Source organism: Peromyscus leucopus, chromosome 8a, assembly GCF_004664715.2.
Source record: "Peromyscus leucopus breed LL Stock chromosome 8a, UCI_PerLeu_2.1, whole genome shotgun sequence".
NCBI classification, from domain to species: Eukaryota; Metazoa; Chordata; class Mammalia; order Rodentia; family Cricetidae; genus Peromyscus; species Peromyscus leucopus.
The window spans coordinates 5,490,475-5,513,973 of NC_051085.1; the positions used below are offsets into that span (position 1 = coordinate 5,490,475).

At 48.3% G+C, this 23,499-nt stretch overlaps 1 protein-coding gene across 1 annotated transcript; it reads right to left on the bottom strand.

Annotated features, from left to right (window-relative positions):
• Window positions 1–16,332: 16,332 nt before the first annotated feature.
• Window positions 16,333–21,219, bottom strand: Cd24 (CD24 molecule). The gene is made up of 2 exons (XM_028894919.2): window positions 21,057–21,219; window positions 16,333–17,978 (listed from the first exon to the last, which is right to left on the bottom strand). The coding sequence occupies exons 1-2, from the start codon at window positions 21,123–21,125 to the stop codon at window positions 17,817–17,819; spliced, it is 231 nt and encodes a 76-aa protein (XP_028750752.1). The 5' UTR covers window positions 21,126–21,219; the 3' UTR covers window positions 16,333–17,816.
• Window positions 21,220–23,499: the final 2,280 nt, after the last annotated feature.

The following is a 23,499-nucleotide window of genomic DNA, read 5'->3' on the forward strand; positions in this document are numbered from 1 at the left end:
TCCCAACCCTCTCCCTGAAACCCTCCTACCTCTTGCCAGTTCCTCCTGTTAACGGACCAAGTCAGTAGCTGAAGTCAGGGGCATCTGGGAGATGCAGTCAGCGAGGCGGAACATGGAACAGGGCGGAGAGGAGTGGAGAGTGGTTCTTGTATTTCAAGTAGCAAATAAATACATCTTCCCTGGGAAAACAGGAAGAGAATGTTACCCAAATGCCAATAGCGTCGTTTCATTGCCAAAACACACAAGTGGCATATCCTAAAGCCTCAAATCTGTGTTTTGTAAGTGTTAATTAATGTTGATACAGAACAGCTCATCTCGCCTGGTTACGGAAAAATTGACATAACCTTAGCTCTAACAGTGTACTGTGAGTGAAACCATGCAGAGCTGAGCGTTCCATGGATTGTGTGCCCTGTTAGGAGTGATCGATAACACCTGCCTTACAAAGTTTCTAAGCTAAAATTGTGGCGCTCTAAGGGGAATAGGAATTGGTATGAGCTTTCTTGCAGACACCGAGGTGTGTATGTATACTCATGTACAGACACAAACACACTTTAATACATTAGAAAATCATTTAAACACCCGTCAGATCTCCAGCATGCTGCCTTGGAGAGGCACAGGCAGTGAGGAGCTGAGCTGAGGTCAGTCTCCTGCCAGGGACCAGACAGAAGCGCGCACCCTCTGTGCACCAAACCACTGGGAATAACTGCTCCCAGCCGCCCCTGCTAAACGGAAGGCAAGACCTTTCGAAACCCACTTGCAGCTGAGGCTGTGGCCTCAACAGATGCCAGAAATCTCCACAGCAGCCTGTGAGGAACCCAGAGCTGAGGAGGTCATGCCCAGATTGCGCGCCCACAGAAACTGTGAGATGATATTGTTAATAGAAGATGGAGAAGGTCTTGGTCCGAGGCCCCAAAGTAGCAGAGGAGGCCTGTGTTGATGTTTGTGGCTCCTGTCACTACTGAGGGTCCTGCAGAGGCCTGTAGTCTGGGCTGCCATCATGGAGCCATGGTGCCAACTGGACCCGGCTGCCGCTGAGGACCATGTCTGAGTCCATAGTCCTACCATAGCTGGGGTCTGTATTGTTGCCCATGTTGCCACCAAATACCACACAGATGCCCGAGGTCTAGGCTGAATCCTATGGCATTGAGGGTGTCCAAAGGCCATGCCACCACCAGGGTCATGCTGATCTCAGTAGCCTATCACCCAGAGCCATGGTGTCATCTGTGCCAGGGCTGCTGCTGTGGGCCATGTCTTGGTCCATGGCCCTACAGTAGCCAGGGTCTGACTTGATGTCTACGGCTCCTGTTACCACCGAGGGTCATAAAGATGACCGAGGTTGGGTCAGCTACCTGAGACCATGTTAGTGTCCAAGGAGCATGCTGCTGCTAGGCCATGCTGATTTGGGTGGTCTATGCTGCCACCCGGGGCTATGGAGACATCTGGGTCCATGGCCCAGCTGCAGCCAGGGTCTGGGGTGATGTCCAAGGCTCCTGTTACCACTGAGGGTTCTGCAGATGCCCAGGGTCTGGTCAGCTACCTGAGACCATGTTGCTGTCTGAAGGACATGCTGCCACCAGGGCCATACTGACCTGGGTGGCCTGTGCTGCCACCAGGGCCATGGTGACATCCGGCCTAAGCTTCCGCCAAGGGCCATGCCTGGGTCCATGGTTCCACTGCAGCTGAGGTCTGTGATGATGTCCATAGCCCAAGTTAGCACAGAGGTCATTGGTACCATGCTGTGCTGAGCCAAGCCTGACCTTCACTGGCCCTGGGATAGCTGGCCCCACCCCTCACTGGACACTGCAGCAGGAGAGCTAGACCAGCTTAGCTCCCCAGGGGCGAGCTGGCCCCCAGACGTGGGAAAGAGGTCCCTACCCATTACCAAAGGCATGCACCCCACCTGTGCAGCACACTAGAGCTGTCCCTGTTGTCTGGGGTGCAGGAGAGCGGACCCTACCCACGCCCTCCTTGTATGTCCCCTACAGCGATCTGGAGAGAGGGCCCTGCACCTCACCTGTGCAAAACAGTGGAGCTGGCCCTGGTGACGTGAGTGAGGGGGACCTGGATCTGAAGAAGACCTGAGAGCAGAACTGGCTAGGCTCCTTGCTGCAGGTGCATTGGACGAGCTAGCCAAGGCGGTGCCAGAGAGCTTGTCTGGGTAGTGACAATGAGGGAGAGCTGGCAGGCTGACCAGCCCAGCTACCACCCAGGCCCAGCACCAGGGCTGTGAGCTGGCCCACCCCAACCTCCACCGAATCTATCTATGAACTGTTGGAGCGTGTGAAGGGGACAAACCTACAGACCCAAAACATCCGGATCTCCACAACACAGGACAACTACAGGATGTCCAAGAGGAGCCCCGGAGAGAGCACAGGATCGATGGTGTAGCAGAAGCCACCGGCCTCGAGCCAGACCAATGGCTTCAGTGACTCCAAGCAACGAACACTTGCAGGTGAAGACGAGTGACTAAAGGGTAGACTGTGTGACTCAACGGGCCACACCACGGCTCCCACCACGAGACTCTTCTCCGTTTTTCTGTTTCGTTTTGTTCTTTGTTTCTTATGTTTGGTCTGTGGTTTTTCTTTGAGAAGGGAGGTTGCAAGGGCAGAGGGAAGATTTGAGAAGCCAGGGAGAGAAGTGGGATCGGAATGCAGGATGTGAAATCCATAACAAATCAATAAAAGTTAAAAAAAAAAATTATAAAAAAGAGAAGGAGAAGAAGATGAGATAGCGCTCAGTGGTGGAATACATGGCCAGCATGCCCATGGTCCCGATTTGATCACTGGAGCTACCAAAACAAACAAACAACAACAACAAACACTAAATAGAATTTTAGAGCTAGGTTTTGGAGACAGCCTTTGGGGGGCGAGGGGAAATATTGCTGGTTTTTTTTTTTTTTTTTAATCTTATCCTTTTCAAAGACTTCTCATTTCAGAGATTGCTAGCCACCCATTTGGGGACTGAGTAACAGGCTGCAGTACTCAGGATCGGAAGAGGGAGTACTTAACAAGAGGCTGTAGCACTCAGCATCAGAAGAGGGAGTACTCAGCATAGAGCAGATATTCAATAAATATTTAATCAATAAACAGTTTTGGTTCCTTTCCCCTCATCCAAGACCCCAACCCACTATGAAGAGCGGGGTGTTTACTCCCTAAACATCCCTCATACAATCCACCTCTCTACTTAGCATCTACTTTGGGAGTGGGATCCAAGTCTGGATTGTAAAATGGTCCCCAGATCTATTCTGGCCACATCTCACTAAATTCTTAGCTGCAAGCAGGTCATGTGATGTGAAGATGCGATCATGTCACCCAGCACTAACCCTTCTATGATGTCCCTTTGTGTTAATTTTCTAGATTTGCCATAAAAATACCACAGGGCTTATACAGAAGAAACATGTTTGCTCACAGCTCTGGAGGTTGGAAGTCCAACTAAGATTTGTTTGGGGGGCTGGATAGATGTCTCGGCAGTTAAGAGTGGATACTGTTCTTACAGAGGATCTGAGTTCATTTCCCAGCACCCACATGGATTAGCTCACAACCACTTGTAATCTCAGCTCTAGCGTCCTCTAACTTCAGATCTGACAGCCTCTTCTTGCCTCTGTGGACACCCACAGAGACATGAACACACACATATAAGCACACAAGCATGCATGTGCATGCGCGCGCGCGTGCACACACACACACAATGTAAAATAAAAATAATATCTTTAAAAAATAAAATCATCAGGTTCCCTGGAACCATAGTTACAGACAGTGGTGAGCTGCCATGTGGATACTGGGAATTGAACCTGGGTCCTCTGGAAAGAGCAGCCTGTATTCTTAACCATTGAACCATCTCTCCAGTCCCTTGCCTTAATTTGTTCAAGTTTTTTTGACGGTGGTGTTTTTTTTTTTTTAATGTGTGCATGTGTGCATGTGTGCGTGTGCGTGTGCGTGCGTGCGTGCGTGCGTGCGTGCGTGCGTGTGTGTGTGTGTGTGTGTGTGTGTGTCCTCTGCTTGTATACAGCCCCCTACTGAAGGCACATTCCTGCACATTCCTGCAACTGTTACTTCTTACCTCCTGCAAGCTTCGGTCGGTCGTGGCTGGCTCCCACTGATGTCACCTCCGATGCCTTCACTAAGCCGTATTTATACCTGTGCATAGACTTTTCATTAAACTGCCCTCAAGTCACCCAATTAAACTGGCACCTGCTTCTTCTCAGCCTCTAGTTCAGCCGTGAACAACTCACCTGGTCCTTACAGTCCGGCGCCTGCTAAGCTCTGCGCGCCACCTTACACCCCCTTCTCACTCTGCACTCTCCTGTCAACTCTTCAGCCTGGACTCAAAACAAACAAACAAACAAAACAAACCAAACCAAACCACCAACCAACCCACAGGCCTGGTTCGTTTATGGGAAATAGTGTGATGATGTCTGTGACATCTGGTAAGCCAGGTCCCCAAAAGCAGATGATGAGACAGATCTGGGTGCAGGGAGGTCACTGGAACATCCTGTCAGCAGCACCCTAGAGGAGTGTGCACATAGGAGACATCCGACTGTGAGGCGGTACCAGCCAAGGCCTCACCTAGCCCATGGGAGTTGAAGTTGGGATCACGTGACAAGGAAGGCTAGCCTCCACCTAGAGTAGCCCTGGAAGTAACCTGCCCTGGGGTGATATGTGAGCTTGAGTAGACTGTCTCCTTCTACAAAGGCATTCCCAGGGAGGGCACTGTTGTGAGCTGTTAGCAGTCAAGACCCCTGAAGGTGGGGAAATGGGTCCCTGGATGCTGAAGGGAGGATCTTGGGGCATACTACAACATCCACCAAAATTTTATTGGAAGGGAGTTGGAGGCCTAGCATGCAAAAGGTCTTGGGTTTGATCCCCAGCACAAGGGGAAAAAAGGAAGTTTCTGTTTCTAACTCTTCTTCCCATTGGCTAGAGCATGGTCCTGTGACAAAGTCCCTGAACTCTACCCATGGATTTGTGAGTTCTCTCCCTTGTTTGTACTATGCCTCAAATTCCTCATTTATTTGTAAACTTGCATAGTATGGTATCTTTTTCTATAAGCTGACTCAAAACTTAAGTTTTTAAAAATGAGACAAAAAATAAAAAAATAAAATAAGCCATCATAAATTGAGTGTGGCCAATCTAAAATGCTATAAAACCTCAAACTTTCTGAGCAGTGATGTAATGCCATGTCACAAGCAGAAACTTCCACAGCTGACAGCATGTAACACGTGGCAGTCAAAGCATAGACACACTAAAAATACTGCATAAAATTACCTTCCTGCCAGATGTGACGGCACACACCTGTAATCCCAGCATTCAGAGGCAAATGGATCAAACATCCAAGGCCAGTCTTGGGGATAGCAAGTTTGAACCCAGCCTGTACTACCTGAGATCTTGTCTCAATAAATTAATAAATATAAAGAAATAAAACTACCTGCAGGCTATGTATAAAATGTACATATGAAAAATAAATTCATTTCATGTTTAGACATTGGTTCAATCACAAAGATAACTGATTATGTATATTCAAATATTCCAAAATATAAAACACAAACCCCTAAGCTTTTCAGATACAGGATACATGCCTGTAGTAAGTAGATACAAAACCAAACACATGCTGATAAACGCTGGTAACCGTGAGACGCTACAGGGAAGCCTTGCTTCCTGATTGCATTTACACCCATGTCTCAACCCAGTGTTGAGACACTGGCTGTCTTTCGTAAGCGCCATCAAACAATTTAAAGTTGTTTTACTGTGTTTAAGAAGACAGAACTATCGAGGCCAGCCTGGGCTACCAAGTGAGTTCCAGGAAAAGGCGCAAAGCTACACAGAGAAACCCTGTCTCGAAAAACCAAAAAAAAAAAAAAAAAAAAAAAGAAGACAGAACTACTAATTAGAGAGTCAATTGTGTTAATTCATCAGAAGAAGAGATGTTTCTCAAGTCCTCACTAAATAGAGGCCCATGTGAAACGTGGCACCAACTAAATATGATGGTCCTCAGGAACAATAAAAGTGAACTTATGTTCATTTTGTGCGTTGGAGGGTGAGTTTATGCAAGCTCAGAGAAAGGAAACACCGTTCTGACCCACGGAGTTTTCTAAGTGGAATGGGAACTCGTATTTAGAAACTGGAAAGCACCTGGTCAAATGCAATCCCTCAGAAGCCCAGAGCTGCTTTCAAGGGCCATGCACCAAGTTGACCAATGCAGGACTGCGACCAGGATCTGCTGAGTAGGATGTCTCCAGCATTGGACGTGGATGACTTGGCCAAAATCCATACAGCCACCAAACAAGCCCTACTGTGACAGGACCATGCTTCCCATTCAGAGGTACCATTTATTCATCTTTCGGTTAAAGAACGTTCTTGAGCATTATTTATTCATTAACTCAAGAGCACTCAGCCCTCCATGATCTCCATGCCTTTAGGGAAGACATTCCTGCACACAGAAGAGCCAAGGCACTGAGGTGCCCATTTGAAATCAAACAATAGACTAGGAGAAAGTGGCCGCCTTACACCTGTGGACACCGCTGGAGAGAAGGCCTTGGCTGGGCACAGAGATTTGACCCTGCCGGCACCTGGTCTGACCGCAGCGTTGGGCATACCCACTCCCGAAGCTTAGTGTCTCAACATAGCTGTGCTTCAGTGTTCCCAGAGAGCTCCTCCTCGAAGCTCCCACGGACTGAGCTCCACCCAGACCAGTTATCACAGTCTCCTGGGCAGAGAGAAGTAGGTATGTTTTTAAAAGTTTTCCGGAGTGGTCCTGCTACGCGCTGGCATTGAGCACACTGCTCTAGACAGAAGAGGCTCCTCTCTAATTTGAAAGAAGAAGTCCTGAGAGACCAGCCATTTAGAAATAGCCCCAACTTCTCTTCAGACTTCATAGGCTAGCAGAGGCCTGCCCTTCCTCTTTCCCGCTTCCTTCATAATAAAGTACTATGGTAGTCCACTGCCCTTAGCATTCATTACACACCTACCCTCTGTCACAAATGAATAAGACACATTCTTTCAGAGAGCAGGAATGTTGACCGAAAAGTCACAACTGTTTCTTTCTGCCCTAACAGGAAATAATGCTGCCAGTGTTTATCCAGTGCTTACAATGGGCCAGATTCTGTACTGAGACTCTGTGTATCAACTTGTCTGGTTCTCTGCCCACCTTATGAGATAGGTCACATTACTATCAAGCCATCTGGCATACAAGACTCCAAGGTAACAGAAACAGTGTGCCCTTTGGCTAAGATCCTATAGCATTTGGTAGCATACAAGAAGCTGGGAGGCAACTGGGGAGGCCTGTCTCTACCACCCTCACCTTGGCTATGTTGAATGAACGGATTGGAGTGTAGCAGGAATCTTAAAAGTTCTTATTAATAAAATCAAACCTGAGGCGAGTTACTGGGGTCCATGCTGGTAGATCAGAGAGACAGAACAAGCCACAGCTATCTCACCTTGCCAATTCCTCAGCTGGTCCTGTTTCCTCAGACTGGAAGCTTCTGTGTCCTCATCCAGAATGAATCTCAGCTGGTCTGTGCTGTGTCCTCATCCCAATGGCTCTCAGCTGAACTGCTGCTAGAAGCCTGAAGCTTAACCAGCCACATGCTTAACCAGCCAAAAGCTTCTAGTTTCTGGTCCTCCCGCCTTATATATCTTTCTGCTTTCTACCACCACTCCCTGGGATTAAAGGCTGGCTTTCTGGGATTAAAGGCGTGTGTCACCATGTTTGGCTATTTCCAGTGTGGCCTTGAACTCACAGAGATCCAGAGGGATTTCTATCTCTGGAATGCTAGGATTAAAGGTGTGAGTGCCACCATTTTCTAGCCTTTGTATCTAGTGACTGTCTGTTCTCTGACCCCAGATAAATTTATTAGAGTACACAATATTTTGGGGAACACAATACCACCACATTGGAGAATCACAGAGGCACAGCCAGCTGTGGTGTCTAACCCTGAGCTCAAGGCCAACGTGGATGCAATACTGAGTTTGAGGACAGCCTGGAGATAGTGAAAATCTGTCTCAGAAAGAAATGGGGTGTGGTGTGCTCTGAGGAGTGAGGTGGTCCAGGCAGTGGGGTGCTTGCCTTGCAGGCAGAAGGACCTGAATTTCATCTTCAGAATCCACATTAGAAAATTTTTTAATTAAAAAAAAAAACAACAAAACCTGATCATGGTGCTACATCACCCGCCATGTTTGTGTTGCCCGTGCCAGGAAGGTGAACATAGGCGAATCTCTGGAAAGTATTGGCCAGCCCAGATTAACCTACTCGGCAGCTCCAGCTGAATAGTGCCTAAGGCTGTATCCCAACCTCCACAAGCATGCACACGTCTCACATGCATTTGCGCACACACACACACACACACACACACACACACACACACACACACACCAAAAAGAAAAGAAACTAAAGAGTCACACAGGCACAAAATGAAGGGATTGAAGGTTGGTGAGTGAACCAATGTAGCTTAAAATGCAGCTGGAGTTTGGGACTGGGGTCAGATTGGAAAGCGTGTTAACTACTAGAAGTGGGAATTTCTATTTTTAGCCCTTGTAGGCAAGGGGCAGCTACGGTTTTAAACTGAGGAGCGACATTTTGGAGAAAAGGGCAGGAATAGCTGCAGGGACGGGGAATGAGGCAGACACACAGCTCGCAAAGATCCCGCCAGCTAAGGAGGGCAGTGATTGGGGACAGAGAAAACTGCCTAGATGCCTCTGACTTAAAAATGACAGATTTTCAGCAGATTGAAGATTGAGCCACAGGAGAAAGGCGGCTCCGGTCTATAATGAGAGAGACTTGGCAGGTAGCGGCCTGCGTGGGAAGCCAAGTCTGTGGAGAGGAGGTAATGAGCCCCATGGTGCATGTGTGTGTTCTGTGAGTGTGCCGTTTCACAAACCGTCCTCTCTGCCGGTTGCCAAGAGGCATGACAGTTAAACCGCTTCAGACCCTTCCGGCCCTCCGAGACACTTCTCTTCAGAAACCATAAATATGGAAACTTCCTAAAGTTTCTTAGCAGTGTACTGATTTTAGAATTGAGTTCTCATCTAAAGAGAAATTGAGAAGCACCCCACGATGGTGATTTTTGATCACCCTACCAAAATGAGAATAACCAGCCCAATCCAAAATGAGGTCTATGAAAAAATGAAACATACACACTGTTTTCAGTCATCTAAATGGTTTAAGTTGTATTTTAAGCTCAGCGGTGAAATCAGGTGTGAGTTAGGATGTGTCTAGTTGTAACCATGCCTTTTGCATCTTAAGTTCATGACACATTGCATCGACTCACGTCTTGCCTTTATAGTCTGATTTTATCTCTAAGTCAACTTTGTCAAAGAAACACTCATGCATGGTCATTCATTACTTATCTTAGCCATAAGTCACGTGACTAGAATTTAAGTGTGAATATATAAACTGTAACCATGAAATAGAACAGCCCAGGGTAGTTTAAAACAACTTAAAAAAAAAACAAAAAAAAAAAAAACAAAAAAACAGTTCTTCAACTATTGATCACTATTTTTTAAAAAATGGCATGTGTGTGTGTATGTGTGTGTGTGTGTGTGCTCATGTTTGGGTATCTGTGGAAGCCAGAAGAGGACATTGGATCCCCTGGAACTGGATTACAAGTGATTGTGAACTGGGGGTGTTTTTGGTTTTTGAGACAGGATTTCTCTGTGTAACAGCCCTGGCTGTCCTGGAGCTCACTCTGTAGACTAGGCTGGCCTTGAACTCGTAGAGATCTGCCTGCTTTTGCTGGAATTAAAGGTATGCACCACCACCACCAGGCCAGCAGCAATAGCTCTCAACGGCTGCATCCTCTCTTAGCCCCTGATCTTTATTTAAATCTTACTCTCACTGAGGATGGAGCTCTGTGTAGTGTGTTTGCTATCATCTACATAGCCCTGGGTTTGAGCCCTAACACTACAAAACCAATATACTAAAAGGAAGAGACACTTCCAATTTTGATTCCTTTTTAATAAGTGTTTAAGGTTAAGCTTGCTATGATGGTCTGTGTTCAGATGTCAAAGCAAAGCCTGCTGTCCTCCACAGATAAAGACTTTTGTGGTCCTAGGAATTCAACCTCAGCTCTAGTGCCTGCCAAGCAGCTGCCCCACCCCTCGCCTATACCCTCAGCCTCTTTGCACTTTCGATTTTGAGACAGAGTCTCACTTAAGTTGCCCCTGCTGGCTTTGAGCTCATTCTGTATACAGGCCTTGAACTCTCCAGCCTCAACTGCCGAGTAGCTAGGATGATGGGCTTGGTACAATTCTGTCTGTCTGTCTGTCTGTCTGTCTTCCTTGCTTCCTTCCTTCCTTTCTTTTAGAAACAGCCGTTGGTTTGTTACTATGTCTTAGCAGAGCCTGCACCCTTAGTCAGGGACCACATGCACACTGAGATGCACACATGACATCGTGAGCTGGTGTCAGCTCTTATGTTCAAAACACCTGTCAAAGTCAACTCAAGGAAGGGGGGCTCATAGGACTCATGGTTTAGGGTCCAGCCCACCATGACCACACCCCTTTTCTACTTGACACTCAAACATGTCATAGCATCCCACTCGTGCCCCCAGAACCCTCATTTTCTTCTCATAAGTCAACGTGCGTTTAGTCCGTCTCTAACAGTCCCCACAGTCTTTAACATTCCCACCACTATTCCAGTGTCTCTTCTGAAACACAAGACAGAAATTTAACCAAATCTCTTAACCTCTACCAAAAACACAAGGTACATCCTCACAGTGTACAATGGCACAGAGTGAACATTCCCATTCCAAGAGAGGGAGCCGAGCAAGGAGAGCTTAGACAAACAAGACCCAAAGCATCATGGGAAACACCAAATCCTGCAACTCCATGTCCAGTGTCAGGGACTCATGACAGAATCATCTAGGCTCCAGAGGGCTTCAGTGACCTGGCCATCTGTGATTTGCAGCACTCATACAGCCCCACCCCCTACCCCACCCACCCAATCCCAGGCAGCTCCATTCAGCACCTACAGCTTTCCTAGACGGACATCTCATGGCCTTGACATCCCCAACATCCTGGGGTCTCCACTGCAATATAGCTTCACACATTGGCCCCTCAGGTCCTGATAGGGAACCTGACCCTGCCACACACTGCTTCTCTTTAGTTGCTCTCTGAAACCTTGGCACAAGCTTCCATTGCTCCTGCGTCTCTCGTGCCAAGGTCTGCTACCAGCTGGAGATGTGGCATGGGACCCCTTGGACCACAGCTACAGTGACTTCTGTGTGCCGACCCTAGGGAAGGGTTGCAATTCCTTGAGTGGTTATTTTGGGGCCAGGATCCCCTTTATCCCCATTCATAATTCAGTCTCTTTCCTTTCAGATAAACTTGCATTTTCATAAGTTGCGGCTTTCGGTGAGCCGTCTCTGGCCCTGTTGTCCCAGTACAAGGTACCCGGTTTCTTTTTCGTAGTGCTAATCTCTTTAACAATTACAGCCGTCTGCAAACCTACCTTGTCTACAACCTCAAACAGCTTTCTTAGGCAAACAGCACATTTTCATACCTTCCTGCCCCATATGTTTCCCTATCTCACCACAGAAGGGGAGTGAACAGAAACAGGTAGACAGACTGACGCTATCCTGTCCTGAGATCCTGCACTAAGCAAATTACTTTTTAGTTCTCAGAACACAGGCAGGAGCGGCCTGGGACTGCCAGGGTTTCCCTTAGCATCCTGGTTTTGCAAACTCTCCCCAGAACAGCCCACCAAGTGCTGCCTCCGGTATTTGAGGGCTTTTCTAAGTCGAAGTTCCAAACTCTTCCATATTCTGCAAGCCAGCTCTGAAGACCTAAGACCACATGGTCAGGTTTATCTCGAGAACAGCACCCCTCTCACTATCGGCTTCCTGTATTTGTTATTTTATTTATGGCTGTGACAAAACACTCACCAAAGCAACCTGAGAAAGGGCATATTTGGCCTCACAATTTGAGAGTGCAGTCTACCACGGTTGGGAAGAATTGCCATCCGGAGCTTGAGGCAGTTGGGTACCCCATGTCCACAGTGAGGAAGCAGGGACAGGCAATGCTGCTGCTCGGCTAGCTTTCTTCTCTCAATGCAGCCCAAGACTCAGTCCCGTGGGATAGTATTCCCCGGTTCAAAGTAGGTCTTCTCGCCTCAGTCAAGCCTTTCTAGAAACATTCTTCTAGACACACCCAGAAGTGTATTTCCATGGCGATTTTTAAATCTAGTCGAGTTGACAATGGAAAGTTAGCCACAGAGTTGTCCTTCCCTCTAGGTAGAACTGTTAGCTGTGGGCAGAAGCCGCATTCCATTGTCAAGACGTATACAGAAGGCCCTGGAGGTACCAACAAGTTATGTGAAGAGCCAAGTCGTGACCACGGCCCCTCCTCCAGCTGTATGGCCTCCTCTTTCACAGCCTGCACCAACAGCTGCATGATCGGATGACCAAGACAGAGAAGACTTAGAACTGGCACTGTGTAATATGCTGGCCTTACCCAAACATGGACAACAACAGCTTTGCAAATGTCTCTAAGACATTCCTGATGGTCACTTGTGATTGAAATGCCCCCCATGGACAGAATTACAGGCAAAGGACCTGCTGTTCATTTTGGTTTGGAAAAGAGTAATGACCAGAAATATCAAGCCACACTGACTCATGGGCTGTGGCCAAATACCTGAACTGAATAGATTTAGAAGGGACATGAGTAGGAAAAAAAATGGTGACCAAAAGTCCTGAGGAGACAGATATGGAAGAAGAATGTGACGATGTTTTTGTCCCATGTGAATGCTCACTGAAAGGGACCCTCAGAAGTGTGTAAATAGCCAAGAAAGTAGGGCAACCCATTTGTGAGCCCAGACAGCTTCCTCCGCTACCCATCTCTGGTGTTGACTGATGAGCTCATAACCAAAGTAGCCAAAGTGTCAGGAGCTCAGAAACATGGTCCTGTATGACCACCCTGGACAGAGCCATTGCTGGGTACCCACTCAGCTTCAGCAAAAGCCAACACTCGGTCCCTAACGGACACCGTCCTGCAGGCTGCCCAGCCCATCACCTAAGGAAGACTAATTATGTCAAATCACTTCCATCACAGAAGAGGCGACAGCATCTTGTTCTGACTTGAATACATAGACTTACTCTGGATGTGGATTTGCCCTCTCTGCATGCAATGCTCTGACCAAACTCCCATCCATCCTTGTCCTCTCTCATGGTGTCCCCACAGCACTGCTTCAAACCAAGGCGCTCACTTCACTGCCGTTAATGTGTGACGATGTGTGGCAGTGGACTCATGGTCAGGAATTAATTCATCTTGTCATATTCCCTATAATCGTGAAGCAGCTGGCCTGACAGAAGAAAACAAATTCCTTTGAAAGTTTGTTACCATGCCAAGCAGAGGCTGTACCTTTCAGGACTGGGGTTGCGACCTCCAGGAAGCTATACATGCTCTGGATCCGGTGCCATTCCTCCAAAAGGTCTCACAGAACCACAAGTCAAAGATGAAAATGGAGCAGGCACCACCATTACTCCTAGTGATTCATTGTCAAAATGTTTACTTCCTGTCTAGGACCTCATGCTCTGCTCATCCAGAGGTCTTGATTCTAAAAGAAAGAGTGATTCCAACAGAACTAGGAGCCTAGTCCAGTGACCCGGCACTTTCCTGGCATCTGTGAGGCCCTAGGTTCCATCCCCAAAAATACAAGTAACAATAAAAAGGAAAAAAAAAAAAAAAAAAAAAAGCCGAAAAGGAAGAGGAAGCTTCCACAGGAGACAATGATCCCATTGAACTAGAAGTCGAGACAGCCGCCAGGCTTTTAGGGATCCTCAAACTTCTGCATCGAAATATGAATAAAGGACTTGTTCTAACCATCATCCTTGATCCTGATCACCAAGGAGAAATCAGGCTGCTACTGTACAGTGGAAGTTAAGGGGAACTAAGCTTGAAAAATACCTTTAAGCCATGCATGGTTGCACACACCTGTAATTGTACCACCTGGAAGGCTAGGGCGGGAAGAGTGCCATGAGTCCCAGAGAGCCGGGGAGGTGAAACATTGTCTCAGAAAATGGAAGGGAGGGAGGGAAAGGGGGCAGGAGAAAGGAGGGAGGGACGCAGGAAGGGAGGAGGAGGGAGGGCAGATCTTAGGGCTTCTCTCTCAGTACTACCATGTCCTGTGATTAACGTCCGTAGACACCTACAACAAACTTCAAGTGAAAGCTTGGGTCACTCTGCCAGTCTAAGACCCACAACTAGATGAAATGCTTCCTGGCAGAAAGGAAATACAGGACTGGTAAGGAAGATGGCAGCTATAAATACTAGCAGCAGCCATGTGACCCCTGATCTACGTTCTCCTCTTGTATCTTCAGTTGACTTGAGATTTATTAATAATTTGTGGTAACGGCTAACATAAGCTGCAGGGTATGAGAGAGAATACAAGCCAGGCATGGTGACACATCTGTAACTCTAGCACTCAAGAAGCAGAGGCAGATGATCACGAGTTCAAGGCCAGCACAGGTTAATTAATGAGTTAAAGACCAGCCTGAGTCACGTAGCAAGACCCTGTTGCAAAAAAAACAAAGGAAATGTATGTGATGGCACCTGAATTCCATTCTAGGGCTCAGGAGATTGAGACAAGATCACCCTAAGTTTGAGACTAGTTTAGGCTGTGTACACAATGAGATAGTCTCCAAAACAAAAGCAAACATGGAAACCAAAGCAAGGTCAGAATTAACACAACAAAAGCGACCACTAAAACCAAAGCAAGGTGAGAATTAACACAACCAAGACTGTGTATCTTCCTCTGGGAAGTTTCTGTTTGTGAGCAAGATACTTCTTTGTTAGGCAGAAAGGCTGGCCTTCATCTGGAGATACAACACGCTTTGACAGTCTGTGACAAGATGGAGTAGACCTCCTACAAGTGGGGGTGGGGCTTTCTGACTCTCCACCTGTGCTTGGGACCCTTTTCTTCCTACTGGGTTGCCTTCCCCAACCCTGACAGAAGGGTGTGTGCTTAGTCTTATTATATCTTATTATGCCATGTTGGCTGACATCCCTGGGAGGCCTGCTCTTTTCTGAAGGGAAACAGAGGAGTGGATCTGAAGGAGAGAGGGAGGGCCTCAGGGGGAGTAGAGGGGTGGGAAACTGCAGTTGGGATATATTGAAAAAAAAGAGAAAAGAAAAAATAAATGTTTTTAAATAGTTTTCAGTTACTCCAACACTAAGCTGGTGTGCTTCGTGTTGCATGGAGTAATCTGTAGATACCATTGAAAAGTGTCCCAGGTCATCTAAGTCTTAAAGGGCAGACCTGATGTTGCTCATGGAAGCCCATCTAAGGACAGCAGTTTCCAGCTTACCCTTTCTGGCAGTCCCAGAATCACAGTCAAGGTGGTGGGAGTTGAGGAATGCATTTGATATGTGGAAGCAGAGTCATCCGTAGACCCCAGGCAGATGAGGAAAAGCAGTGCTGACTCAGAATCTGCTCTTCATCCCATTAGATGTGCCCCCACAACCATCTGTCATTCAGACATCAGTTCCAGTGTTCAAGGCCATCATGGTTTCTCAACCCATGGTCCCCAAGCCAAAGGTCTCAACCCATGGTCTGCTGATGTCCTCAGAGTGACAACACACAGCTTGCCCTCATCACTTATACACCTTCTCATCTCAAAGGCATGCTCTCCAGCCACGGGTACCTTGGCACACAGCTGGCACTCAAACAGTTGTTGACTAAGTAGGTGTGCCACATTAATTAAAGATGTCAACTTGGAGCCAGGTGTGGTGCACACACCTTTATTCTCTGCACTTGGGAGGTAGAGGCAGGTGGATTTCTGTGAGCTCAGGGCCCTGCAGGCCAAGGGGTGGGGTAGGAGTGGAGAGGGTTGGGGGAAGGGGGTAGATAGATACACAGTGAGAACCTGTCTCCAAAAAAAAAAAAAAAATTAAAAGTCAACATTGAGATGAAATTCTGTGGCCAAACCTGTTGCTAACTGAGCTTTCAAACATGTAATATTCCAGTTAGAAGAATAACATCAAGGAGTTGGGGATTTAGCTCAGTGGTAGAGTGTTTGCCTAGCAAGCACAAGGCCCTGGGTTCGATCCTTTGCTCAAGAAAAAAAAAAAGAATAACATCAAAATAGATCCTCAATGGCTTATAACAGCCATGATCACCCATGATTATTGTACAAAAAAACACTTAAAATTTCAACAAACACAGCCAGGCAGTAGTGGTGCACGACTCTAATCCCAGCACTCAGGAGGCAGAGCCAGGTGGATCTCTGTGAGTTTGAGGCCAGCCTGGTTAACAAATCAAGTTCCAGGACAGCTAGGACTGCTACACAGAAAAACCCTGTCTCAAAAAACAACACACACAAAAAAAAAAATCAACAGACTGCTCTTCCAGCCATTTCTTTCCTTTATTTACAGTTTGTGTTCAATGCAAATCAATTCCATAACATGAGAAGTTACTATGAATCAAAGCATAAATACACAAACACAATATACAATCAAATGGATGTACAGCATTCAGGTACGAGGCAAGAGGGAGTGTTCATTCACACACACAGTAGCTTCGGGTCTGTGAGGTCTCCTTGTTCCCAGGTAGGTTTCTAAAGGTGGAGAAAATGACTCTGGTTATCAAGACTACTGTGGCCATGTGAGATCCCAGAATGTGTAAGCATCAGTGTGTGACCATGCGAACAAAAGATTTTTTTCAAGGAATGACTATGTTTTAAAAGGTATGTGTGGATCAAGGCATTGGAAAAACTTACTGCAGAACCAAGCCCCCTTCCAGGCACAGGACCAATGTCAAACTATCTAAAAATATGAACTGATAACCAAAGTATTCCAAATGTGGTTATTCTGATCCATTGTTTTGTTTTTCTCTTTTAAAAAAAGTATTTACAGAAATTGTATAAAAGATTTTGTGAATTCAATGCAAGTCGTCTTCAGTCTTCACATCCCAACTGCTAGGTTTATGGTTTTGGCTCCTTTGCATATTTGCCTTTAGAATGTCAAGATTCATAATTTCACCTTCCTAACAGACCACACCTTAAATTATGAAAACCCCTCAACATATGCAGAAATAAAAAGCAGCATTTTGACATTGGCGGAGGTCAACGTAATTCTGCTCTCTGGAACCAGTTTACTTAAGGGATCTGGCACTCTGGTTGAGTGAAAAAAGATGATGGAAAACACCTACTATTTAACTTTTGAAGTACGATTTATTCAGTGATGGCTGGATTTGGGGGTGGGTTCCAATCCATCCTTGCCTGGCACATGTCAATTACTAATAAAGGTCAAATATAATGTCAAGCCTAAAGCCACAGGAGGGGTATAATGCTCAGTTCCAAAGAGAACAGTTCGACAATGTGGAACTTAACTAGAGTTTAGCATATTAAATTAGTAGTAATGGAACAATACACTGAGGATTTAAAGTAACACCTGGTAGTTCCTTCCAACATATACATAAACAGCATCAGAGAAGCCTTTTAATATCACCTAACTGTGTTATGGCCTTATAGGTTGAATGAGCCAATGAAAACAATCTCTACCCTACATCCCATCCTTATCTCTACATAAAACCTATGCTTGATTTCAAGTTACAGTTTTAAGTGTCCACATTTCTTAAGTCACATTCAAGGAAATCACGTCAACTTCAGATGTTATCCCTCTTCATCTTGAACATAAAACTCTAGCAGATTCAATATTGGCATTCACCATCTGTCACATCCTTCACATGAATTCTCAAGGTTTTCTGTTGAGGTGTGGTAATAGCAGATTTGATGTGGACCTGTTTCTTCCGGGTCACACTGGACTTGTGGTTACCATTGGGGTGGGTCTAGAAGATGGGGAAGTAGAGACGTTTCTTGGCCCGAGTCTCTAACAGTAGAGATGTAGAAGAGAAAGTGAGACCACGAGGAGACCCGCCGTTGACTGCAGGGCACTGCCACCTGCTTTGGTGGTGGCATTAGTTGGATTTGGGGCAGTAGAGATAGTCTGGTTACTTGAAAACGGTGCAACAGATGTTTGGTTGCAATAGATCTAAAATACATGAAAAAGGAAATTATAGATGAGTTTTCAGAATCATCCACAGCCAGCTCCATTTCCACTCTCTAGTGGTCTCTGCTGCTACGGTAGAAGAAATCAAACACGGGATCTTAGGGATGCTAAGCACTAGCTCCACCATTGAACTGCACCTCCAGCCCCTCACCTACCCGAAGACTGCTTGTCCCATTGTTCTCTGAGCTACATCATTGAATTCTGAATTCACTTGGCCGCACCAAATGAGTCTCTTTAGTTCGAAAACTACCTATCTAGATACCTAGGGAATACAGAGGACCAGGAGACCAAGGCCAGCCTTGGCTACAGGAGACCCTGTCTCAAAACACAAAAGAGTTCTCCAGACTACATCAGTGCCAAGAGCAGGACTCTTTCTAACTCTGCATAGTGTAATCAAGGATGGGCTTAACCTGGTTTCTGACGTCATATGGATTTGCTAGCTTTGCAAGCAAGAGTCACTGTTCCCCTAGACAAGAAGACATTTTAAAGTTGAGCCAGATTGGTGGCTCAGATCTGTAACCTTAGCACCAGAGAATTTAAAACAGCGATCTAAAACTTAAGGCCAGCCTGGATTTTATGGCTAGACTGTCTCAAGAAAGCAAAACCTGTGTGTGGCCAAGAGTCATGGCACACACCTTGAATCCCAGCTCTCAGGAGGAGGCAGAGGCAGGTGGGTCTCCTTGAGTTGGAGGGCTGCCTGGCCTAAAAATCAAATTCCAGGCCAGTCAGGGCTACTCAGTGGGACTTGTCTCAAAAACAAACAAACAAACAAAAACTTGTATGTAACATGGGGGACCTGGGGAGTGTGTGTGTGTGTGTGTGTGTGTGTGTGTGTGTGTGTGTGTACACTTGTGGGATGATTGAGATCTGTGGTACTAGAGATTCTTATGTCACAGTCCACCCTGATGTGCTGGGTCTTTCTGGTTTCACACAGCCTGGGAAAACATTACCTTAAGGAAGTATCTTAACATTTGAAACTTAAAAGCACATTGGGTATCCTATCTGCTCCTTTGAAATCTTGAAATTACAACCCTTCTCAAAACTGGCCACAATATTTATCTTAAATTGAAAAATGGGAGCTAGCCACCTAGGGACGTATAGCATTAGTAGAACACTTGCTTAGCATGTGCAGGCCCTTGGGTTTGACCACAAGCACCAGAGGTTAATAGCAACGATTGCTTTCATCTGAATTTCAAAAATACTGAAGAATCCTTTGCTCTAAGGCAAAAGGACCTCAGTTTAAACATCCTACCTTCACAAAAGGCAGGGGAGTGTGGAGTTAAATTTCACTAGCTCACTGCCTGGTCACTGGCTCAGCGCTGTGGCCAAGAACCAAGGCTTCCCCTACTGTCCCAGCATCCCAGCGGCATAGTCACCGCTGGTTTTGCGAGCCACGAAATGCACAGTCCAGCGAGGCACGTGATAGTCTCCTTTGTCATGGAACAAAGGCTGATCCGAGTTTTCAGCCCTCACTGAAAGGGAGGGTTTGCCAGGGCTTGCTGGAGCTTCCGATTACAGGCGGGAGGGAGGCCGACGTGGCACCAAGTAACGAGCCTAGCCACATGTTCATTCGGCCCCTTGATCCGGAGATAAACCCTCCTACATCAGCACGGGCTCCTTTTGTTCTGCACTCCTAAGGCCATTAAGCAAATATTGACTAAAGAAATGTGCAAATTGTATCCAAAGTAGACTGCCCACAACAAAATCCTCATCCAGTCAATTATACTTACTGGGCGCCTACTGTGTGTAAGACAGAGCCTGTCCTGTCAGGAAGTGGCATTCCCACAAAAAGAAAAACATTAATATGCTAAATTGTTTACAACAGGGAGCTGGTCTGGGGCACCTGAAAGTAACTGTTCTTTATTTATACAAAGAGCTTTTAGCACAGCAGGTGAAAAAAAAAAAAAAAAAAAAAACAAAGAAAAAAGAGCCTAGTGCACCAATCTGAAAGTCTACGGGTCCTCTCCAACACTATCAAACATTTTTAAACGTTAATTATTAAATTGGCATTAAACAATTTTCTCCACCAAGCTCCCTTGATTTGCTTAACCAAAATCTCCCTGTTAACATTTCGATAGGGAGGCGGACTGGGGAGAAGGGAATCTGGGTGAGTGAGACCAGAGGGTTTCTTGAGGCGGAATCCCTCCTCCATGGGGGCGCGGGAGGGTGGGTGGGTGAGAAAGGCCCACGGGCACAGCCAACCCACAACAAGAAGACAATGAGGTACAGTTACCCTGCCCACCGTGGGGAAGACGAAGCGCGCTCCAAGCTCTTGGGCTGCTCTCCCAGGTGAGCCCGGAGCCTGGATGTCTAGGAACCAATGACCCGAGCGCCCAACTTTTCAGGGGCGAAGCCCAAGAGACACTCCTGAGCGCACCGAAGGCAGTGGAAAGCCACCGGCTGCGTCTCCGAGTCCCGCCCTGGTCTCCCAGGCTCAGCTCCAGGTCTTGTTCTGGGCGCGGCGCCTTCACCCTCTCGCCAACGCAGCCAGAGCAGCGCCACCCTCGGTGTTGGGGGTGAGATCTGTACCCGGGACAGATCTAAAAGGAGGCAGCGGAGGACTAGGACAAAGCCTGGCGGAGACTCGGGACACTCAAGTCCTGTCGCTCCGCCTCCCTAGTGGATCTAGGCTGAGATGGGGCCCCTAAGGTGGCCAGAGATGAAGGTGTGAGGTCTCACTGCGGGAGTTTGTGGCGTTGGGAGGTCCCCTAGCTAAGCTTCAGGACTGAGGTCTACGGTGGGAGGTAGAGCCACAGCCAGGGCTTCCTGGGCGATCCCCAAACCAGTTTGGACGGTGGAGGATGGGCGTGTGCCACGCTCCCCGAAAGGGACCGTCCCCTCTCTCCTCTCTTTGTGTGGTTCGCTGGGAGAGCGAAGACCCTCCGTGGGAGGGGAGGGGGCGCTCTCTCGAAGGAGTCCACATCGTAGGTTCCCCAAGTCAGTTACACAAAATTCTCTCCCTACCCCAGTGCGTGGCGGGAGGTAGGGACTTCATCCCTCCTACACACGCACACGCCCCCAGGGCGCGGCCCCAGTGCCACACCAAGCGCAGGGCCTCACCTGCGTGGGTAGGAGCAGTGCCAGAAGCAGCAACCCCAGCCCCAGTCTGGCCACCATCGCTCTGCCCATGTCCGCTCCGTCGGCGCGCGGCGCGACTCTCTGGATGCTCGGTGCGTGGAGATCTGCTCGGCTCGCGCGGGCGCAGGCAAGGTGGGGAGCGCGGCGGGCCGGCGGGACCTTATATACCAGGACAGCCACAATAGCCGTGACGTGCGGCGCCCGCCCACCGGTGCTCTCCTCCTCCCCTGCCGCCTCCCCGCCCTCCCACCCCCTGCGCAGCTCTGGCGCCCCCTCCCCCGCCGCCTGCACCCCGCCCGGGGCGACTTGGGATGTCCCGGGGCGGCCAGCGCGGCAGGTGGGCGGGCGCCGCGGGTTCTGGCTGAGCTAGGGTTCCCCGAGGCGGGCTGCGAGCAAGGGCGCGGACGACTCCCACACGGGACCCGGGGCGAGCACGCGAGCCACACACGCCGCCCGGGCCAAGTTTCCTTTGTTTCCCGGGCTCTGCCATCTTACCCCCTAACACGAAAAGTCGGAGCCGCGGGCGCCGCGTGGGCTGCGCGGAGCCCCGGGCTGGGTGTTTATCAAGTGCCCGTTGCAAGGGGGAACTGGGCAGATTGGCAGGTCCCTGGGCCGTGGCGCACCGGGTTGGCGAGGAGACCCGGCGCCGCCTCGCGCTCGCCCTAGGCGGCTGCACGGCAGGGATCGCAGGGACCCCGGGTCCCAGCCGTGAGTATGCTCCGCTGGGCGGCCGCCCCTCGCCCGGCTGCTTGCTTTGTGTTTTGAGCTCCTCTAGCCTGCATCCAGCAGAGCGCACCCGGGCTACCCCGGCGGCATCCACCCCGACCTGGGGAGCAGCCGGCTGCGCTCGGCCACGGGGCGGGACACCGTGAGGGACTGGGTTTCGGTCCCAGTGCTCTCCAACCTGCCCGGGCTTAGGGGCCAGGACTCGACGCGACCTTCCACCCTGAGTCCACCCCTCCCCCAACTGCCGCGGCAGCGCGGTCCCACCAGAACTCGGAATTCCTGGGGACGGGCTTGTCAGGCTCTGTAGGACAGTACTTGTTCGGGATTTGTTTAAAGAGCAAACGCTTTCAGGATCAAGCCATTTCTTTTCCATACTTGCCATTTAGTAATAAGATAAACCGGTGGAAAAAACTTATTCATCCGTCTGCACATTTTAATGGAATCTTTCAGCCCTTCTATTGTGAAAACTTCGAAGCAAATTTTGAAATAATTTAGTGGTAGAATATTTTTAATTTTTAATCACAAGCTCAGACCTTTCTATTTAAAGTTTAGCCCACGTGTTTTACAGCCCTTAAAGCAAAACAGACCAAACCTAGCAACGATGGAAATTTGTTTAAATTTCAATTTTTGCAGAACAGCCTCATAAAAACAAGGTTAGTTTTATGGGAGCAAACTAAACAATGGAATCCATAGTCGTTGGTTTGTGACTGCATTAGCCTGAGCCTTCCCGGCCAGCCACAGTCGCTCAGTAACTTTCCACGTGTGAGATGTGCTTGGGAACACAGGAATTTTTGTCTAGCACCAGTGAACTTTCCTGTTTAACAGTTACCACACTGTGCAGAAATGTCGCTCGGTGCACGGCCTCGGCACTCCTCTTCCAGGCTGTCAAAGGACGACTGACTCAGTAGTGCCTAATCCCGAGGGCCCTCCCTGTCTTCAGAGGTTCCCGGGACAGGCCTGTGGAAGGGCTGGTGCTACCCATTGCGTCCATTTATTTTGTCTGCTTCTTTTCTCTGCCACGCTCCTCACCTCTCCTCTCTTCCCCTCCCTCTGCTTCCTCTTCCTCCTTTCTTGGTATTAACTTAAGGAAATGTGGTGCTGGGGCCGTGGACCGTGAACACTACAACCTCTGGAGCCAAGCTATCTGGGCTCGCGTGCTGCGAGACATTTGTACTTGGGGCTAAAAGCTGCAGCTTCTGCCTCGGTAAAATGGAGACGATAGTACTATAATTGATGAATTACTAAGCGGTTATTGTGCACCAAGTGTGGAAGAGCATGTCTGGATCCGAGCTCTCAGAAGGCAGAGGCAGGAAGATCACCGCAAGGCCAGCCTGGTCTACATAAGTTCCAGGCTACCTGGGGCTGCATAGCAAGACCCCTGTCTCATAAACAAACAACAAAGGACAGTCTGAGTCTGTTAGAAAGTGCTCACCTAGCTCTCTCTCTCTTGATGTTTGCTCCCTGCCTGGAGGTAGCAGGAAACAGAATGTGTTTGTCTTATCTGTATCTCTGATTCAAAAGAAGCATGAAGCTGAGCCAATGGCCACGCTTGTGAGGTGTACAGGACCTCCACCTGGACCCCTCTCCTTCACGGTTGAAGACATGAAGAATTCTGAGCAGGCCCCTTTGCCCATCCCCCCAGAAGCTCTCCTGGAACTTTACTGTGCCCAGAAGCTTAGCCCAGAAGGGGAAGTCCATT

Excerpts from the sequence above, each read along its gene's own strand:
- Cd24 (XM_028894919.2), bottom strand. The coding sequence starts at position 21,125 with ATGGGCAGAGCGATGGTGGCCAGACTGGGGCTGGGGTTGCTGCTTCTG. Across the intron at positions 17,979-21,056 it reads CACTGCTCCTACCCACGCAG|ATCTATTGCAACCAAACATC; the intron begins GTGAGGCCCTGC and ends CATGTATTTTAG.